General features: G+C 45.0%; 1 protein-coding gene across 1 annotated transcript in view; it reads left to right on the top strand.

Annotated features, from left to right (window-relative positions):
* The window catches only part of ankdd1b (ankyrin repeat and death domain containing 1B), a 78,710-nt gene that overhangs the window by 11,030 nt on the left and 48,487 nt on the right, over positions 1–19,193 (top strand). Inside the window, exons 2-3 of the mRNA XM_033018632.1 lie at positions 9,504–9,607; positions 14,890–14,988. Of these exons, the coding sequence (XP_032874523.1) occupies positions 9,504–9,607; positions 14,890–14,988 (203 nt within the window). The remainder of the gene's footprint in view (positions 1–9,503; positions 9,608–14,889; positions 14,989–19,193) is intronic.

The following is a 19,193-nucleotide window of genomic DNA, read 5'->3' as shown; positions in this document are numbered from 1 at the left end:
CTGTACTAATCAGGAATCTGTCAATCTCCGCCTTAAAAATATCCATCGACTTGGCCTCCACAGCCGCCTGCGGCAATGAATTCCACAGATACACCACCCTAATGCCCCTGTCCCACTTATGCCCCTGTCCCACTTAGGAAACCTCTGGAGACTTTGTGCCCCGCCCAAGGTTTCCGTGCGGTTCCCGGAGGTTTCCGGAGGTTTTTGTCAGTCTCCCGAACCTGTTTCCACTACCTGCAACCTCCGGCAACCACCTGCAACCTCCGGGAACCGCACGGAAACCTTGGATGGGGCACAAAGTCTCCAGAGGTTTCCGCTCAGGTTTCATAAGTGGGACAGGGGCATGACTAAAGAAATTCCTCCTCATATCCTTTCGAAAGGCACATCCTTTTATTCTGAGGGTATGGCCTCTAGTCCTAGACTCTCCCATTAGTGGAAACATCCTCTCCACATTCACCCTATCCAGGCCTCTCACTACTCGGTAAGTTTCAATGAAGTCCACCCTCAACCTTCTAAACTCCAGCGAGTACAGGTACAGGTGCTTTCAAACGCTCACCATAAGCTAACCCAAAATCATTCCCGGAATCATTCTTGTAAACCTCCTCTGGACCCTCTCAAATCCTTCCTCAGATATGGAGCCCAAAACTGCTCACTCTGCTTCAAATGTGGTCTGACCAGTGCCTTATAGAGCCTCAGCATTACATCCCTATTTTTGAATTGCAGCTCTCTCAAAGTAAATGCTACCATTGCATAGTGATAACCACAAGGTCCCCTTGGCAGTTCACGTTGTATAAAGTACATTTTGTCAGCTCATTTCCTTTATACATGTATATTGAATGGAACTAGCATAAAGAACACTATATTAATGCCTTCATTATTCACAGTCAAAACATTGGCAGGGTTAAACATTACAGAATGCAAAATTGATATTATTTTGATTCATTGTCCTGCAATGTTAGATTTCAACATCACACTAATTTGCAGTATACAATATAAAACAGATGTGTACCATCAGTGGGGAAAGAACACTGGAAAACTATACACAAAATGCTTGAGTAACTCAGTGTCTCTGGATAGAAGGAATGTGTGATGTTTCAGAAGAAGGGAAAGCATCTTGTCCGGAAATATTACCATCTGGTTTGGGAATTGCTCTGCCCAGGACAGGAAGGCTCTGCAGGGAGTAGTGCGTTCGGCCGAACGCACTATGGGAACTTCACTCGCCCCCCTGCAGGAACTATACATCAGGAGGTGCAACTCCAGAGCAAATAAAATCTTGGGAGACCCCTTCCACCCATACAACGGACTGTTCCAGCTGCTACGGTCAGGCAAACGCCTCCGTTGCCATGCTGTGAGAACGGAGAGGTTGAGAAGGAGTTTCTTCCCAGAGGCCATTCGGACTGTAAACTCCCATCTCACCAGGGACTAACTTTACTACGTTTTTCCTTCCAATATTTAATATGTAAAAGAATATGTGTGTGTTTATGATTGTGTTTATAGTTTGTTTGGTTGTTTGTTTGTTTGTCTTTTTGCACAAAGTCCGCGAGCATTGCCACTTTTCATTTCACTGCACATCTCGTATGTGTATGTGACAAATAAACTTGACTTGACTTGAAACGTCACCTATTGCTTCTATCCAGAGATGCTGTCTATCCCGCTGAGTTACTCCAGCATTTTATATCTATCAGGGCTCTCGCTTAACTTTTTTTCCCTGTTGCCAGCCGGGCAACCTTGGCAGCATTTTAGGTTGCCAAATGACAGTTTAGGTGGTCATTTAAGACGGCTTGCATGACGCTTGCGATAATGTGCTCGGACGAAGTGCGTAGTTACCAGTCGGAATTATGGTCAATGAACCATTCACATATTATTGCTGCTTCAAATAAAGTCACAAACTAAACATATTCACCAATCAAGACATGATGTATACCACAATGACATGCAGCAAAATTACAATACAGTATCTCATCTCCTTTTACATGTTGCAAAGAATGCAATTTCTATTATTTCTTTCCACTTCCAAAGAAAATTCTGGTTGGATTATTCAGCGTATGATCAACCTCAGTGAGACCAAGCACAGGCTTGGCGATCACTTCGCACAACATCTACACTCAGTTCGCAATAACCAACCTGATCTCTCTGTGGCTCAGCACTTCAACGCCCCCTCCCATTCCCATTCCGCATCCTGCCTTTCTGTCCTGGGCCTCCTCCATGGCCAGAGTGAGGCCTACCGTAAATTTGAGAAATAGCACCTCACATTTTGCTTGGGTAGTTTACACCTCGCTGCCCCTCCCCCTTACCTAACCTAACCCCATTGAGATAATAATCTGCCCCCTTGTTTTTGCCGCCAAAGTGGATAACCTCACATTTATCTATATTATACTGCATCTGCCACGCATCTGCCCACTCACTCAACCTGTCCAGGTCACCCTGCAACCTCCTAACATCCTCTTCACAGCTCACACTGCCACCCAGCTTTGTATCATCCGCAAACTTGCTAGTGTTGCTCCTAATTCCCTCTTCCAAATCATTAATACATATGGTAAACAGTTGCCGCCCCAACACCGAGCCTTGCGGCACTCCACTCGCCACTGCCTGCCATTCTGAAAAGAACCCGTTCACTCCTACTCTTTGCTTCCGGTCTGCCAACCAATTTTCTATCCATGTCAACACCCTACCCCCAATACCATGTGCTCTAACTTTAGTCACCAGTCTCCCGTGCTGGACCTTATCAAAGGCTTTCATAGTCCCCTTTGTTCAACTGCATCACTAACACTTCCGATTTAACTTTCTCCTTCTCAAATTGCAGATTAAAACTAATATTATGATCACTATCTCCGAGCGGTTCCTTTACCTCGAGTTCTCTTATCATATCTGGTTCATTGGACAACACTAAATCCAGAATTGCCTTTTCTCTGGTCGGCTCCATTACAAGCTGCTCTAAGAATACATCTCGGAGACACTCTACAAACTCTCTTTCTTGGGGTCTTAAGTTTCTTAATTTCCCAGTCTACCTGCATATTGAAATCCCCCATCACCACAGTGGCATTACCTTTGTTACATGCCAGTTTTAACTCCTGCTGCAACTTACACCCTACATCTGGGCTACTATTTGGGGGTCTGTAGATAACACCAATTAGTGTCTTCTTGCCTTTACAATTCCTCAACTCAATCCACAGTGACTCTATCTCGTCAGTCCCTATGTCTTCCCTCGCCAGGGACTGAATTCCATCCCTCACCAGCTGAGCTATCCCCCCTCCTCTGCCTGCCTGCCTGTCCTTTCTATAGGATGTATAACCCTGAATATTAAGTTCCCAGGCTCGATCCTCCTGCAACCACGTCTCAGTAATCCCCACAATGTCATATCTACCAATCTCTAACTGAGCCTCAAGCTCATCTACTTTACTTCTTATACTTTGTGCATTCATATACAATACTTTTAATTCCTTACGCATCTCACCATTCACATCGATCCCTATTACACTTGGCCATACTCTCCTATCCTTTTGTGAGTTTCCTTTCCCGTTAATTCACCATCCCTTTACTCTCTTTCCCTTTAATTCCGTCCTTGACTATTCCATTCAACAACCCACCCCCCCTCCAAAGACATTCAGGATTGTAGGTTAATCGGCTTTGGTGAATTTGTAAATTGTTCCTAGTGTGCTGGTGTACAGAATGATCGCTGGTCGGTGCGGACCCGGTGGGCAAACGGGACTGTTTCATAGCTGTATCTCTAAAGTCTAAAGTCCACCACATCCACTGGTTCTCCATTATCTATTCCAGGTCTAGGTTTGGGTTAATTATTCTCAAGGCACAATGAAAAGCTTTGTATTGCATGCTATCCAAACACATCCGAAGTACCAAAAAACAAGTTAAACTCCAGTACAATAGATACTTGAAGGAGAAGATACAGAGTGCTGGTTACATCCTCACTAAAACTCCACCAGATTTGTTAAGCATGACTTCCATTTCGTAAACCCATGCTGTTTTTGTTTAATTCCTATGGTTACCATGTAAGGGTGCCTTATAATCTGAGTTTATAGCCAGTGTTTGGCACCGTATAATTATGAGATTAGGCTGGGCTTGTTTTCTTTAGAAACAGAATTCATACAAGTTAAGTCAAGTTTATTCGTCTCATACACATACGAGATGTGCAGTGAAATGAAAAGTGGCAATGCTCGCGGACTTTGTGCACAAAAACAAACAAACAAACAAACAAACTACAAACGCTGAAATTATTCAGCGCAATGATGAGTAACCAAGACAGGGTGAGGAGGAAGAACTGACTCAGCAGAGGAGTTAATAACAATGTGTCATAGACTTAAGGGAATAAGTAGGGATGATCAGCCATGATCACATTGAATGGCGGTGCTGGCTTGAAGGGCCGAATGGCCTACTCCTGCACCTATTGTCTATTGTCTATTAAGGAGTTGGGGAAAACACAGTGCTCAAAATGTGGTGGAGGTCTTGAACTCCAGAGCCCAATAGAGACAGATACATATTATGTTAAAAATAAAACCTGGAGGTGTACTGGACAAGCTCTAACCTACAACACAATTCATTCACAACCGGGACGTTCATAACTTCATAAGTAATGGGAGCAGAATTAGGCCATTTGGCGCATCAAGTCTACTATGTCATTCAATCATGGCTGATCTATCTCTCCCTCTCAACCTCATTCTTCTGCCTTCTCCCCATAACTCCGACACCTGTACTAATCAGGAATCTGTCAATCTCTGCCTTAAAAATATCCATCGACTTGGCCTCCACAGCCGCCTGCGGCAATGAATTCCACAGATTCACCACCCTAATGCCCCTGTCCCACTTATGCCCCTGTCCCACTTAGGAAACCTCTGGAGACTTTGTGCCCCGCCCAAGGTTTCCGTGCGGTTCCCGGAGGTTTTTGTCAGTCTCCCTACCTGTTTCCATTACCTGCAACCTCCGGCAACCACCTGCAACCTCCGGGAACCGCACGGAAACCTTGGATGGGGCACAAAGTCTCCAGAGGTTTCCGCTCAGGTTTCATAAGTGGGACAGGGGCATGACTAAAGAAATTCCTCCTCATATCCTTTCGAAAGGCACATCCTTTTATTCTGAGGCTATGGCCTCTAGTCCTAGACTCTCCCACTAGTGGAAACATCCTCTCCACATTCACCCTATCCAGGCCTCTCACTACTCGGTAAGTTTCAATGAAGTCCACCCTCAACCTTCTAAACTCCAGCGAGTACAGGTACAGGTGCTTTCAAACGCTCACCATAAGCTAACCCAAATCATTCCCGGAATCATTCTTGTAAACCTCCTCTGGACCCTCTCAAATCCTTCCTCAGATATGGAGCCCAAAACTGCTCACTCTGCTTCAAATGTGGTCTGACCAGTGCCTTATAGAGCCTCAGCATTACATCCCTATTTTTGAATTGCAGCTCTCAAAATAAAAGCTACCATTGCATAGTGATAACCACAAGGTCCCTTGGCAGTTCACGTTGTATAAAGTACATTTTGTGAGCTCAGTTCCTTTGAACATGTATATTGAATGGAACTAGCATAAAGAACACTATATTAATGCCTTCATTATTCACAGTCAAAACATTGGCAGGGTTAAACATTACAGAATGCAAAATTGATATTATTTTGATTCATTGTCCTGCAATGTTAGATTTCAACATCACACTAATTTGCAGTATACAATATAAAACAGATGTGTACCATCAGTGGGGAAAGAACACTGGAAAACTATACACAAAATGCTTGAGTAACTCAGCGTCTCTGGATAGAAGGAATGTGTGATGTTTCAGAAGAAGGGAAAGCATCTTGTCCGGAAATATTACCATCTGGTTTGGGAATTGCTCTGCCCAGGACAGGAAGGCTCTGCAGAGAGTAGTACGTTCGGCCGAACGCACTATGGGAACTTCACTCGCCCCCCCCTGCAGGAACTATACAACAGGAGGTGCAACTCCAGAGCAAATAAAATCTTGGGAGACCCCTTCCACCCATACAACGGACTGTTCCAGCTGCTACGGTCAGGCAAACGCCTCCGTTGCCATGCGGTGAGAACGGAGAGGTTGAGAAGGAGTTTCTTCCCAGAGGCCATTCGGACTGTAAACTCCCATCTCACCAGGGACTAACTTTACTACGTTTTTCCTTCCAATATTTAATATGTAAAAGAATATGTGTGTGTTTATGATTGTGTTTATAGTTTGTTTGGTTGTTTGTTTGTTTGTCTTTTTGCACAAAGTCCGCGAGCATTGACCACTTTTCATTTCACTGCACATCTCGTATGTGTATGTGACAAATAAACTTGACTTGACTTGAAACGTCACCTATTGCTTCTATCCAGAGATGCTGTCTATCCCGCTGAGTTACTCCAGCATTTTATATCTATCAGGGCTCTCGCTTAACTTTTTTTCCCTGTTCCCAGCCGGGCAACCTTGGCAGCATTTTAGGTTGCCAAATGACAGTTTAGGTGGTCATTTAAGACGGCTTGCATGACGCTTGCGATAATGTGCTCGGACGAAGTGCGTAGTTACCAGTCGGAATTATGGTCAATGAACCATTCACATATTATTTCTGCTTCAAATAAAGTCACAAACTAAACATATTCACCAATCAAGACATGATGTATACCACAATGACATGCAGCAAAATTACAATACAGTATCTCATCTCCTTTTACATGTTGCAAAGAATGCAATTTCTATTATTTCTTTCCACTTCCAAAGAAAATTCTGGTTGGATTATTCAGCGTAAGATCAACCTCAGTGAGACCAAGCGCAGGCTTGGCGATCACTTCGCACAACACCTACACTCAGTTCGCAATAACCAACCTGATCTCCCGGTGGCTCAGCACTTCAACGCCCCCTCCCATTCCCATTCCGAATCCTGCCTTTCTGTCCTGGGCCTCCTCCATGGCCAGAGTGAGGCCCACCGTAAATTTGAGAAATAGCACCTCATATTTTGCTTGGGTAGTTTACACCCCGCTGCACCTCCCCCTTACCTAACCTAACCCCATTGAGATAATAATCTGCCCCCTTGTTTTTGCCGCCAAAGTGGATACCCTCACATTTATCCATATTATACTGCATCTGCCACGCATCTGCCCACTCACTCAACCTGTCCAGGTCACCCTGCAACCTCCTAACATCCTCTTCACAGCTCACACTGCCACCCAGCTTTATGCCATCCGCAAACTTGCTAGTGTTGCTCCTAATTCCCTCGTCCAAATCATTAATATATATGGTAAACAGTTGCCGCCCCAACACCGAGCCTTGCGCCACTCCACTTGCCACTGCCTGCCATTCTGAAAAGAACCCGTTCACTCCTACTCTTTGCTTCCGGTCTGCCAACCAATTTTCTATCCATGTCAACACCCTACCCCCAATACCATGTGCTCTAATTTTAGTCACCAGTCTCCCGTGCTGGACCTAATCAAAGGCTTTCATAGTCCCCTTTGTTCAAATGCATCACTGACACTTCCGATTTAACCTTCTTCTCAAATTGCAGATTAAAACTAATATTATGATCACTACCTCCAAGCGGTTCCTTTACCTCGAGTTCTCTTATCATATCTGGTTCATTGGACAACACTAAATCCAGAATTGCCTTTTCTCTGGACGGCTCCATTACAAGCTGCTCTAGGAATCCATCTCGGAGGCATTCTACAAATTCTCTTTCTTGGGGTCTTAAGTTTCTTAATTTCCCAGTCTACCTGCATATTGAAATCCCCCATCACCACAGTGGCATTACCTTTGTTACAAGCCAGTTTTAACTCCTGCTGCAACTTACACCCTACATCCGGGCTATTATTTGGGGGTCTGTAGATAACACCAATTAGTGTCTTCTTGCCTTTACAATTCCTCAACTCAATCCACAGTGACTCTACCTCGTCAGTCCCTATGTCTTCCCTCGCCAGGGACTGAATTCCATCCCTCACCAGCTGAGCTATCCCCCCTCCTCTGCCTGTCCTTTCTATAGGATGTATAACCCTGAATATTAAGTTCCCAGGCTCGATCCTCCTGCAACCACGTCTCAGTAATCCCCACAATGTCATATCTACCAATCTCTAACTGAGCCTCAAGCTCATCTACTTTACTTCTTATACTTTGTGCATTCATATACAATACTTTTAATTCCTTACGCATCTCACCATTCACATCGATCCCTATTACACTTGGCCATACTCTCCTATCCTTTTGTGAGTTTCCTTTCCCGTTAATTCACCATCCCTTTACTCTCTTTCCCTTTAATTCCGTCCTTGACTATTCCATTCAACAACCCACCCCCCTTATTCAGTTTAAAACCACCCGTGTAGCAGTGGCAAACCTGCCTGCCAGAATGCTGGTCCCCCACCTGTTAAGATGCAATCCGTCCCTTTTGTACAGTTCCCCCTTACTCCAAAACAGATCACAGTGATCTAAGAATCTAAATCCCTGCCCCCTGCACCAGTTCCTCAGCCACACATTCAGGTCCCGTATCTCCCTGTTCCTGCTCAAGCCAGCACAAGGAACTGGAAGCAAACTGGAGATAACAACCCTGGAGGTCCTGCTTTTCAGCATTTTTCCGAGCTCCGTAAAGTCACGCTGCAGAATATTCATCCCCTTCTTTCCGACATCGTTTGTGCCGACATGCACTACCACTTCTGGCTGTTCACCTTCGCCCTTGAGGATTTTCTGCACTCTGCCCGTGACATCCTGGATCCTGGCACCAGGAAGGCAGCACACCATCTTCGAATCCCGTCTGTTACCGCAGAAACCCCTGTCCGTACCTCTCACAATGGAGTCTCCAACTACAATGGCGTTGCCTGACGTTGGCCTCTTTGGTTTTGGCTCAACAGCCCTTTTTGCTTCACAGGCCAGTCCGCCGCTCAGTGTAAAAACGTCTTCTGTCCCGACAGCTTCTAAGTGGGTGAACCTGTTCACAAGAGGTACAACACCCGGGGACGTTGGCATTCCATGCTTCCCTCCCTTTCTCACCATCACCCACCTTCTCTCTTCCAGTACCTTAGGTGAATGAAGAGAATGGCAAAAATTGTCCCATAGCCACTATCAGAGGTAGACACAAGTGCTGGAGAAACTCAGTGGGTGTGGCAGTATCTATGGAGCGAAGGAAATAGGCAACGTTTCGGGCCAGCCACTATCAGACCTCTCTTCCACCAGTTATGCCACACATTAGTTCCCTCCCCTTTGTTTACGATGGTGAATGTACTTCAGAAGGGTCCCAACCTTTCCACATATTCCATGGGTTGCTTCCTGACCCACTGAGTTACTCCAGCACTCTTGGGTTTTTTTTTTTGGTAAACCAGCATCTGCAGTTCCTTGTGTCTCAGAAATAAGTCATCGATGGGTACAGAAGCTAGCAATCTGGAAGGTGAAGTACAAAAAAAATTATACTTTCAGATGTTGCCACAATTCATAAATAAGCAAACATCTGTAAAATGCTTGATTGGTTGGTAAATGTTTAGTAAACAATATTTAAACAATGATACTGATAACTTAACATTTTTCACTCCAATGCAGTATGGCCACAAGAGAAGATGTTCCACGAAGCTGCCAAGAAGGGTGATGTAAGCACTTTGATGACATGCTTAAATCAAAATGTCCAGATTAACACTAAAACTGAGGTAAGTAATGGCTCTGGCCAGAAGGAGAATGCCTGTTGATCCTTAACTTTAACATGACCTCTAGATTCTCATGATTTTCATTTATAAGAGAACTAATCTCCGTTCAGTTTAGTTTATTGTCACGTGTACCGAGGTACAGCGAAAAGCTTTTGTTGCGTGCTAACCAGCCAGCGAAAAGACAATACATGATTACAATCGAGCCATCCACAGTGTACAGATACAGGATAAGGGAATAACGTTTAGTGCAAGGTAAAGCCAGCAAAGTCCGATCAAAGATAGTCCGAGGGTCCCCGATGAGGTGGATAGTGGTTGAGGACCGCTCTCTCGTTGTGGTAGGCTGGTTCAGTTGCCTAATAACAGCTGGGAAGAAACTGTCCCTGAATCTGGAGGTGTACGTTTTCACACTTCTGACGGGAGAGGGGAGACTTGTCCTTGATTATGCTGCAGGCCTTGCCGAGGCAGCGTGAGGTATAAATGGAATCAGTGGAAGGGAGGTTGGTTTGTGTGATGGCCTGGGCTGCGTCCACAATTCGCGGCAATTCCTTGCGGTCGTGGATGTAGTTGTTCCCAAACCAAGCTGTGATGCATCCTGATAAAATGCTCTACGGCACATCTGTAGAAGTTGCACAAACTAGAACCCAGCACAAAGTGTGAATGAGTTGGCTATTTCCCTTCAATTCCATGTCAGGCCCTCGATTACTGTCATTATTACTGCAACGTATATTCTGCAGTTTTAAATGTTGTAAATTAATTATTCAATAGTTCACTCGTGCTTTGTTTATCACATACTGTTTGCAACTGAACAGTGAAATTCTTTATTTTACATGAGTGAATAATTTCTTTCAAATTACAACTTCTTTGCAGTTGTGAAAATCTAATCAGGCAGGAGAGAATGCTGATGCTGGAAACTGGAGCAAAAAATCAGCTGCTGGAAGAAGGCAGGAGGTTTAGCAGCATCTGTTGAGGCAAAGAGATGGTTGACACTTTTAAGAAGTCAGACAACGTTTAATAAAGTTTTGCGGGCATTTAACAATACCGGTCGGTTTTCGTTGGTCCTGAAAACTCCAATGAGCCAATTAAAATGCCCGGTCAACGAAGGAGATTGCCTATGGCTGCCCTCGACTGCCTGTAACTACATAGCGACCCCACTCCACTGCACTACGAGTTCAAAAGAACCATGTGACCAAATTTTACTCGTGGAAAAATTTTCAACATGCTGAAAATGTTCCTCGACCAAACTGAGGCTGTGAGTATGCAGGAACTTCCCTCGAGCAATAAGGAGAGTTACAGTGACCTCAAAGGACCTCCTAGGACCACGTGTCGACCATGCTGGGAGTTTGAGTCGAGTACAAACTCTTCTAAACTCGCAGATTAGGTCGCCGCAGTGGGACAGCCCCTTTCCTCCCACACTACAAAGACAAACATGTTTGTGGGTAAATTGGCTTGGTAATAATGTATAAATGTAAAATAAAATTGCCTCAAGTGTATGTTAATGTGCGGGGATCCCTGGTCGGTGTCGGCTCGGTGGGCCGAATGGCCTTTATCCACATTGTATCTCTAAACTAAAACTAAACTAAACTAAACTAAAGGATGAGAGCCATATATAGAAGTGAGAGGTGGAACCAGATGAGCTGAGGGTGCCAAGTGAGGGAGGGAGAGTGTTGAGACATAGGCCGGTAGATGATTAGACCATAAGACCTGCGAACACAATTAGGCCATTCAGCCCATTGAATCTACTCCGCTATTGAGTCACGGCTGATCTATTTTTCCCTCTCAACCCCATTTTCCTAGCTTCTTCCCGTGACCTTTGGCATCCTTAATAATCAAGAATCTATCAATCTCTAAGTCCTTGATGACCAACTGTTACCCGCACACCAGCTCTGTCTGACAAACTAGAGCCATTTTACAGGGACAATTTACAGACACCAGTGAGGTGCGAGGGACATAGGGACTGACCATGTATAGAATTGAGGAATTGTAAGGGTAAGCGGACACTAATAGGAGTTATCTACAGACCCCTAAACAGTAGCCTGGATATAGGGTGTAAGTTGCAGCAGGAGTTAAAATTGGCATGTAACAAAGGTGATGGCACTGTGGTTATGGGAGATATTCAACATGCAGGTAGACTGGGAAAATCATGTTGGTTCTGGACCCCAAGAAAGTGAGTTTGTAGAGTGCCTCCGAGATGGATTCTTAGAGCAGCTTGTACTGGAGAGAAGGCAATTCTGGATTTAGTGTTATCTAATGAACCAGATTTAATAAGGGAACTCAAGGTAAAGGAGGTAGTGACCATAAATAAGTTTTAATCTGCAATTTGAGAGGGAGAAGGTTAAATCAGCACATAACTAAAAGCTTTTCAATGGAACTCGGTACACGTGACAATTAATTCAACTAAACGCTGAACCAAGCACTGATCCAGACTCTAACTTCATCTGCTTCCTCCACAACACTCCCTGCATTGAAACAAGCACACTTCAGTACACCAGCATCACTATATTCCTTCACCACTTCATGCCTGTCCTTCCTTTAAGACTTACTAGTCCTAACGTCTACCTTTCCCTCACTCTTTCCAATGTCTGAGCTACTATTAGCTGCTGCCTGACCTGCTGAGTTTCTCCAGCACTTTGTTGCTCCAGCACATTGTTCTTTGCTCAAGATTCAGGTATCTGCAATTTCTTGTATCTCCTCAGTGTAGTGTCTCCTTTAGAAAGGAAGTGAGAAGGAACTTCTTTAGTCAGAGGGTAGTTAATCTGTGGAACTCATTGCCACAGAAAGCTGTGGAGGTCAAGTCGGTGGATATTTTTAAGGCAGTGATAGACAAATTCTGGATTAGAACGGGTGTCAAGGGTTATGGGGGAAATGGGATTAGGAGGCAGAGATCAGCCATGATTGAAAGGGGGAGTAGACTCGATGGGCCGAATGGCCTAATTCTACGGCTATAACTTGTGAAAGTGTGAACCAGTGTCTTCTTCCTCTCCAGAATGGGATGGGGCTTAGCCAGGTAGTGTGTCTCGGGTATCTGAAGCGAGAAAGACACAAAGGAATTGTTGAGTTGTGTTAAGGTCTTTCAACCATCTGCATGATATAAGGCAAAAACAATGTTGGACGAGGAGGAAGTGGAAAGTGAGCAAGAAATGATGTTTCAGCGAGTTATAATCCAGAACCATTCACTCGTTCCATTGTGGTCTTACAGTGATTGCAATAGCGTTCTCTTCCAAATGACTCATCCTGTGGGCACTAGCTGGCTGCTTGCTGAAACCTGTGGTAATGTGTCAACTTCCCCCACATGACTTATGGGGAGGAGTGCTAGATAGTGCGTCATTATACACGCATTTTATCAGCCTGCCAAGGTTGAATCGTTGATGGTACAAGATAAGACCAGGTACCATGAGATAAGAACAGGCGAGTATAACATAGAACATAGGACAGGAACGGGCCCTTCAGCCCACAATGTTTGTGTTAAACATGGTGTCAAATTAAACTGATCTCATCTGCCTGTACTTATTTATGCCCCTGTCCCAGTTAGGAAACCTGAACGGAAACCTCTGGAGACTTTGCGCCCCACTCAAGGTTTCCGTGTGGTTCCCGCAGGTTCCCGGAGGTTTTTGTCAGTCTCCCTACCTGCTTCCACTTCCTGCAACCTCCGGCAACCACCTGCAACCTCTGGGAACCGCACGGAAACCTTGGGTGGGGCGCAAAGTCTCCAGAGGTTTTCGTTCAGGTTTCCTAAGTGGGACAGGGGCATAATTCCCTGCACTTCCCTGTGCCTTTCTAAAAGCCTCTGACATGTTACTATCTTATCTGCCTCCACCACCACCCATGGCAATGCGATCCAGAGGCCCACCACTCTCTGTGTAAAAAAGAACTTGCCCCACACTCCATCTCCATTAAACATTTCCCCTCTCACAGTATAGACACGCCTTCAAGTGATGGACATTTCCACCCTGGGAAAAAGGTTCTGACCTTTAGTTTAGTTTAGTTTACTGTCATGGGTACAGTGAAAAGCTTCTTCGTTGCATGCTATCCAGTCAGCGAGCATACGATTACAATCAAGCTCCAATTCAATAAGGCAAACCTTACGAAATCGTTCCCTAACTTCTACCAACATGTCTCCTGCTGCACCGGGTGACCTAACACCCTCAACCACTGCTACACCACCATCAAGGATGCCTATCGTTCTATCCCTCGCCCTCACTTCGGTAAATCCGACCATACCGCGGTGCTGCTTCTTCCTGCAATTAAAGAGCGCACCCCCAGAAGTGAGGACAGTACAGAGCTGGTCGGGGGGGAGGGGGGGGGGGTGCAGTGGAACAACTCCAGGACTGTTTGGAGTCTGTAGACTGGGCAATGTTCAAGGACTCGGCAACGGACCTGAATGAATACGCCACAGTAAAGAAATGTGTTGAGGACTGCATCCCCACAAAAACCTTCAGAGTGTTTCCCAATCAGAAACCTTGGATGAACTTTGAGATCCGCACTCTCTTGAAAACCAGACACCGGGTATTCATGTCTGATGATACAGTGGTCTACAAGAAGTCCAGATACGACCTTGGTAAGGCCATCAAAAAGGCCAAAAGGGACTTCTGCTCCAAACTGGAGGATGAGACAGATGTTCGGCAGCTGTGGCGGGGTCTGAATGCAATCGCCTCCTGCAAGGCGAAATCAGGAGGCAGCTCGAATGTCGGCGAAACATCTCTCCCTGACGAGCTCAATGCGTTTTACACACGCTTTGATAGGAAGAATACTGATGTGCCTTCGCGATCCCCCATTCGCTGTGATGGTATTTCAGTCTCAGTCACAGACGCCGACATCAGGAAATCCTTCAGAGGGGTGATCCCTCGAAAAGCGCCTGGTCCTGATGGTATACCCGGTCGTGTTCTAAAAACCTGTGCGGACCAACTGGCTGGAGTTTTCACAGACATTTTCAACCTCTCACCTCTGAGGTCTGAGGTTCCCACCTGCTTTAAAAGGGCATCAATTATACCAGTGCCCAAGAAGAGCAAGGTGACGTGCCTCAATGACTATCGACCAGTGGCACTAACGCCGGTGGTGATGAAGTGCTTTGAGAGGCTGATCATGGTGCAAATCAACTCAATTTGGTCTGCAGCTTCCATCTGGTCATAACTTAAATAACTAATAACATTTGGATTTAGATACCCCGAGAAATCTTGGACTTATAAAATAACGTCGGTCTCTTCTCCACAATTAAGGATGTTTCAGTAAAAATATTTTCATAATAAGTTAAGTTTATTGCCTTTAACCCGGTGTCTGTTTCTGAGCAGATGGATCGCACAGCCCTGCATTTCGCTGTTGCTAACATGAAAGAAAATGCAGTTGCCTTTCTTCTGACTCACAACGCCAGGGTGGATATTAAAGACAAGGTAAGTGGACTTCCTGCTGCCAAACAATTGTAATACGGTCCATAGGAAATTTGAGGTTAATGAAGGATGAAAAAAACAGTGAAAACATTCCACGGAGTGATTTTGACTCGAGGATTCGTAAACGAGTGACATCATTTAAGCATTCCATGACTTATTTGTATTTACAGGGTCCAAACCCAAAATGCCATCTACCATTTTCTCCAGAGATGTTGCCTGACCTGCTCAGTTACTCTTGCACTTTGTGTCAATCTTCAGATATACCGGCATCTACATTTCTTTCTACATACAAGATGTGGAGACAGAGTGAATTGTGACGATAGAACTACATTTTACAACAATATAGACAGGCTTATTGAAGGAGCGGAGAGTTGGTGGGTGAAATGTAACATTAAAAAATGTGACAGTTGTACTGTATTTTGTTAGAAAGAATGAGGGAAGGCAATGTAAAGAGGGGGAACATTCAAAAAAAGCAAAACGGTTGATGAAGGCAGAGCTGTAGATGTTGTGTACATGGACTTTAGTAAGGCATTCGACAAGGTTCTGCATGGTAGGCTGCTCTGGAAGGTTTGATCTCATGGGATCCAAGGGGAGATAGCTGAATGGATAGCAAATTGACTCCATGGAAGGAAGCAGAGGTTGATGGTGGAAAGTTGCTTCTCAGAATGGAGGCCTGTGACTAGTGGTGTGCCACAGGGATTGGTGCTGGGCCCGTTACTGTTAGTCATCTACATCAATGATTTGGATGAGAATATACAGGGCAAGATTAGCAAGTTTGCTGATGATACAAAAGTTAGTGGTTTTGCAGATAGTGAAGATGGTTGTGAAAGATTGCAGCAGGTTCTGGATCGATTGACCAGGTGGGAGGAGGAATGGTTGATGGAATTTAATACAGAGAAGTGCGAGGTGTTGCATTTTGGGATGTCGAACAAGGGCAGGACCTACACAGTAAATGGTAGACCTCTGGGTAGTGTTGTAGAGCAGAGGGATCTATGAGTGCAGGTGCATGGTTCCACGAAGGTCGAGTCGCAGATAGATAAGGTGGTCAAAAGGCTTTTGGCACATAGAAACATAGAAAATAGGTGCAGGAGGAGGCCATTCGACCCTTCGAGCCAGCACCGCCATTCATTGTGATCATGGCTGATCGTCTCCAATCAAGGCACTTTGGCCTTCAGTCAGAGTATTGAGTATAGAAGTTGGGAGGTCATGTTGCAGTTGTGTAAGACGTTGGTGAGACCGCATTTAGAATATTGTGTTCAGTACTGTGCACCATGTTATAGAAAAGATATTGTCAAGCTTGAAAGGGTTCAGAGAATATTGATGAGGATGTTGCCAGGACTAGAGGGTGTGAGTTATAGGGAGAGGTTGAGTAGGCTGGGTCTCTATTCCATGGAGAGTAGGAGGATGAGGGGAGATCTTATAGAGGTGTACAAAATCATGAGAGGAATAGATGCACAGAGTCTTTTACCCAGAGTAGCGGAATCGAGGATCAGAGGACATAGGTTCAAGGTGAGGGAGAAAAGATTTAATAGGAATCAGAGGGGTAGCTTTTTCTCGGAGAGGGTGATGGATGTATGGAACAAGCTGCCAGAGGAGGTAGTTGAGGCTGGGACTATCGCATCGTTTAAGAAGCAGTTGGACAGGTAGATGGATAGAACACGTTTGGAGGGCTATGGACCAAGCGCAGGCAAGTGGGACTAAGATTGCTGGGACATTGTTGGCTGGTGTTGGGCTGAAGGACCTGATTCCACACTGTGTTACTCTATGACTGTGACTCTAAGAACAGAGAGATCTTGAGGGGAATAGATACGTTTGTTGAAAGTGACGGCACAGACTGAGAACGTGGTTGGGAAAGCATTTATGTCCTGGGCTTTACAAAAAGAGACATTAAACATGAGCCTTGATAAACCATTATAAAACACAACTGGAGTAATGTCTCCAGCTCTGTGCCCACTCATGAGGGGATTTGTGTTTAAAATCATGAAAGCTATGGACAGAGTAGAGAGAGAGAGAGAAACTGTTCCCAGTGGAGGAGGGATCGGGAACCAATGGACATCGAATGAAGATGAATGGCAAAACAATCAGAAGAGACAAGAGATAAAATATTTTCATGTACTGAGCAGTTAGGAAGTAGAAAGAACTGACAAGGGCAATAGCAGAAACTGATTCAGTTGCACCGTTCAAAGGCAAGAGAGAGGGGGTTGAGCGGAACTAGGTGGATTGATCATAGGATCGATCATAGAAACATAGGAGCAGAATTCGGCCATTCGACCCGAGTCTGCTCCACCTTCTTTTAGTTCGCCTGAACCTACCCGATCTCCCGGTTGCTCAACACTTTAATTCTCCTTCCCATTCCCACACGGACCTTAAACTGACAATAAACTGACCTTGAAGCCTTGAAACCTGGCCTCGCTCCTCCATTGTCAGAGTGAGGCTAAACGCGAATTGGAGGAACAGCATCTTATATTTCACTTAGGCAGCAGTGGTATGAATATTGATTTCTTTAACCTCGGCATTCCCTCTCTCTCTATCCCTCCGCCACCCAAGTCGCACCAGCTTCTCATTAACAATGGCCTGTTTCCTTTATCATCATTACTTTGTTGCATATCTTTCATTCGTTGTTCTTTATCTCCCTACATCATCGTATATATCTCTCGTTCCCCTTATCCCTAACTAGTCTGAAGAAGGGTCTCAACCCGAAACGTCACCCATTCCTTCTTTCCAGAGATGCTGCCTGTCGTGCTGAGTTACTCCAGCTTTTTGTGTCCATCTTCGGTTTAAACCAGTTCCTTCCCACCATTTGGTCATGGCTGATCTATTTTTACCTCTCAACCCCATTGACCTGCCTTGTCCCCATAACCTTTGATGCCCTTAAGGGTCTGTCCCACTTGGGCGACATTTGCACGTCACGCAGATGGCATGCGAAGATTTAGTACATTCCAAAATCCTGGGGTGCCGCGCACAACCGCGCATCACTGCCTGCGTCACCACGCACCATGCGCGCATCACGTGCGCGTCACGATGCGTGCGTCGTGCGTCGTGACACGTAAATTATGTCGTGTAAATGACGCGCAAATGACGCCCAAGTACTTATTATACGGTTCTGCATTCGCTCCCGCTCCTGGCTCGACAGGATGAATGATCTCTTTCAGTCCTGAAGCAATTCTGAGATTCTGCAAAATGAATAGTTTTCTTTTGCATGCATTAACCAACAAGATAGTCTGTAGCAAATTATGAAGAACAAATAACTAGCCATTTGACTGCACAAGCAATACTGTAAAGAACATTGATAAAAGAAGCATTTGGAGATAAGGGGAAACTCCTTTACATACCGTGTAGCAAGGAACTGCAGATGATGGTTTAAACCAAAAATAGACACAAAATGCTGGAGTAACTCAACGAGACAGACAGCATCTCAGGAGAAAATGAGTTGGTGACGTTTCGGGTCGAGACAACCCTTTCTCCAGAGATGCTGTCTGACCTGCTGAGTTACTCCAGCTTTTTGTGCCTATCTCCTTTACATACCAAGTTAGCAAGTTACGGTAACTGTCAAAAGCATATTGAGTAAATATTTGCAAAGGAAACGTTTGTGTGGCCATGTAAAATAAACTTGATTTGGTATGTAGAAAATATGTAGTGTAGGTTTATTTTCCTTATCCCTTCTGTAAATAGGAAACACAAAATTATTAACCTCTTATAGGCCCCTATAGGAGTATTATCTGTAAGTGTGCAATATTAAGAATGTTCTGTGTAGGAAGGAACTGCAAATGCTGGTTTACTCCGAAGTTAGACACAAATTGCTGGAGTAACTCAGTGGGACAGGCAGCATATTTGGAGAGAAGGAGTGGGTGACATTTCGGGTCGAGACTCCTGTTCAGATTTATGTGTCCAGAGATATGAAAGGGTAAGGTGTGAAAACAGCAGATCAAAGCAGACCATGATAACGAAATGTGGAAAGGTTCATGGTTAGCTGAGGGGAAGGTGACAACAAGGCTTAGGCCCCTGTCCCACTTAGGAGACCTAAACAGCAACCTCTGGTGACCTTGCCCGCCACCCAAGGTTTCCATGAGGTCACCGGAGGTTTTGGTCACTCTCCCTAATGGTCGAAAGTGGTTTCCGCGTGGTCGAGGCTTCATCTAGGTTGCTGCTATTTTTTCATCATGTTTAAAATCGGCCTCGACTAAAAATAGGTTGCCGTTTTAAAAAAT

The sequence above is a fragment of the Amblyraja radiata genome, chromosome 3 (assembly GCF_010909765.2).
Source record: "Amblyraja radiata isolate CabotCenter1 chromosome 3, sAmbRad1.1.pri, whole genome shotgun sequence".
Taxonomy (NCBI): domain Eukaryota; kingdom Metazoa; phylum Chordata; class Chondrichthyes; order Rajiformes; family Rajidae; genus Amblyraja; species Amblyraja radiata.
Note: the sequence above shows the minus strand (reverse complement) of the source record. Positions and strands in the feature narration are given on the sequence as shown.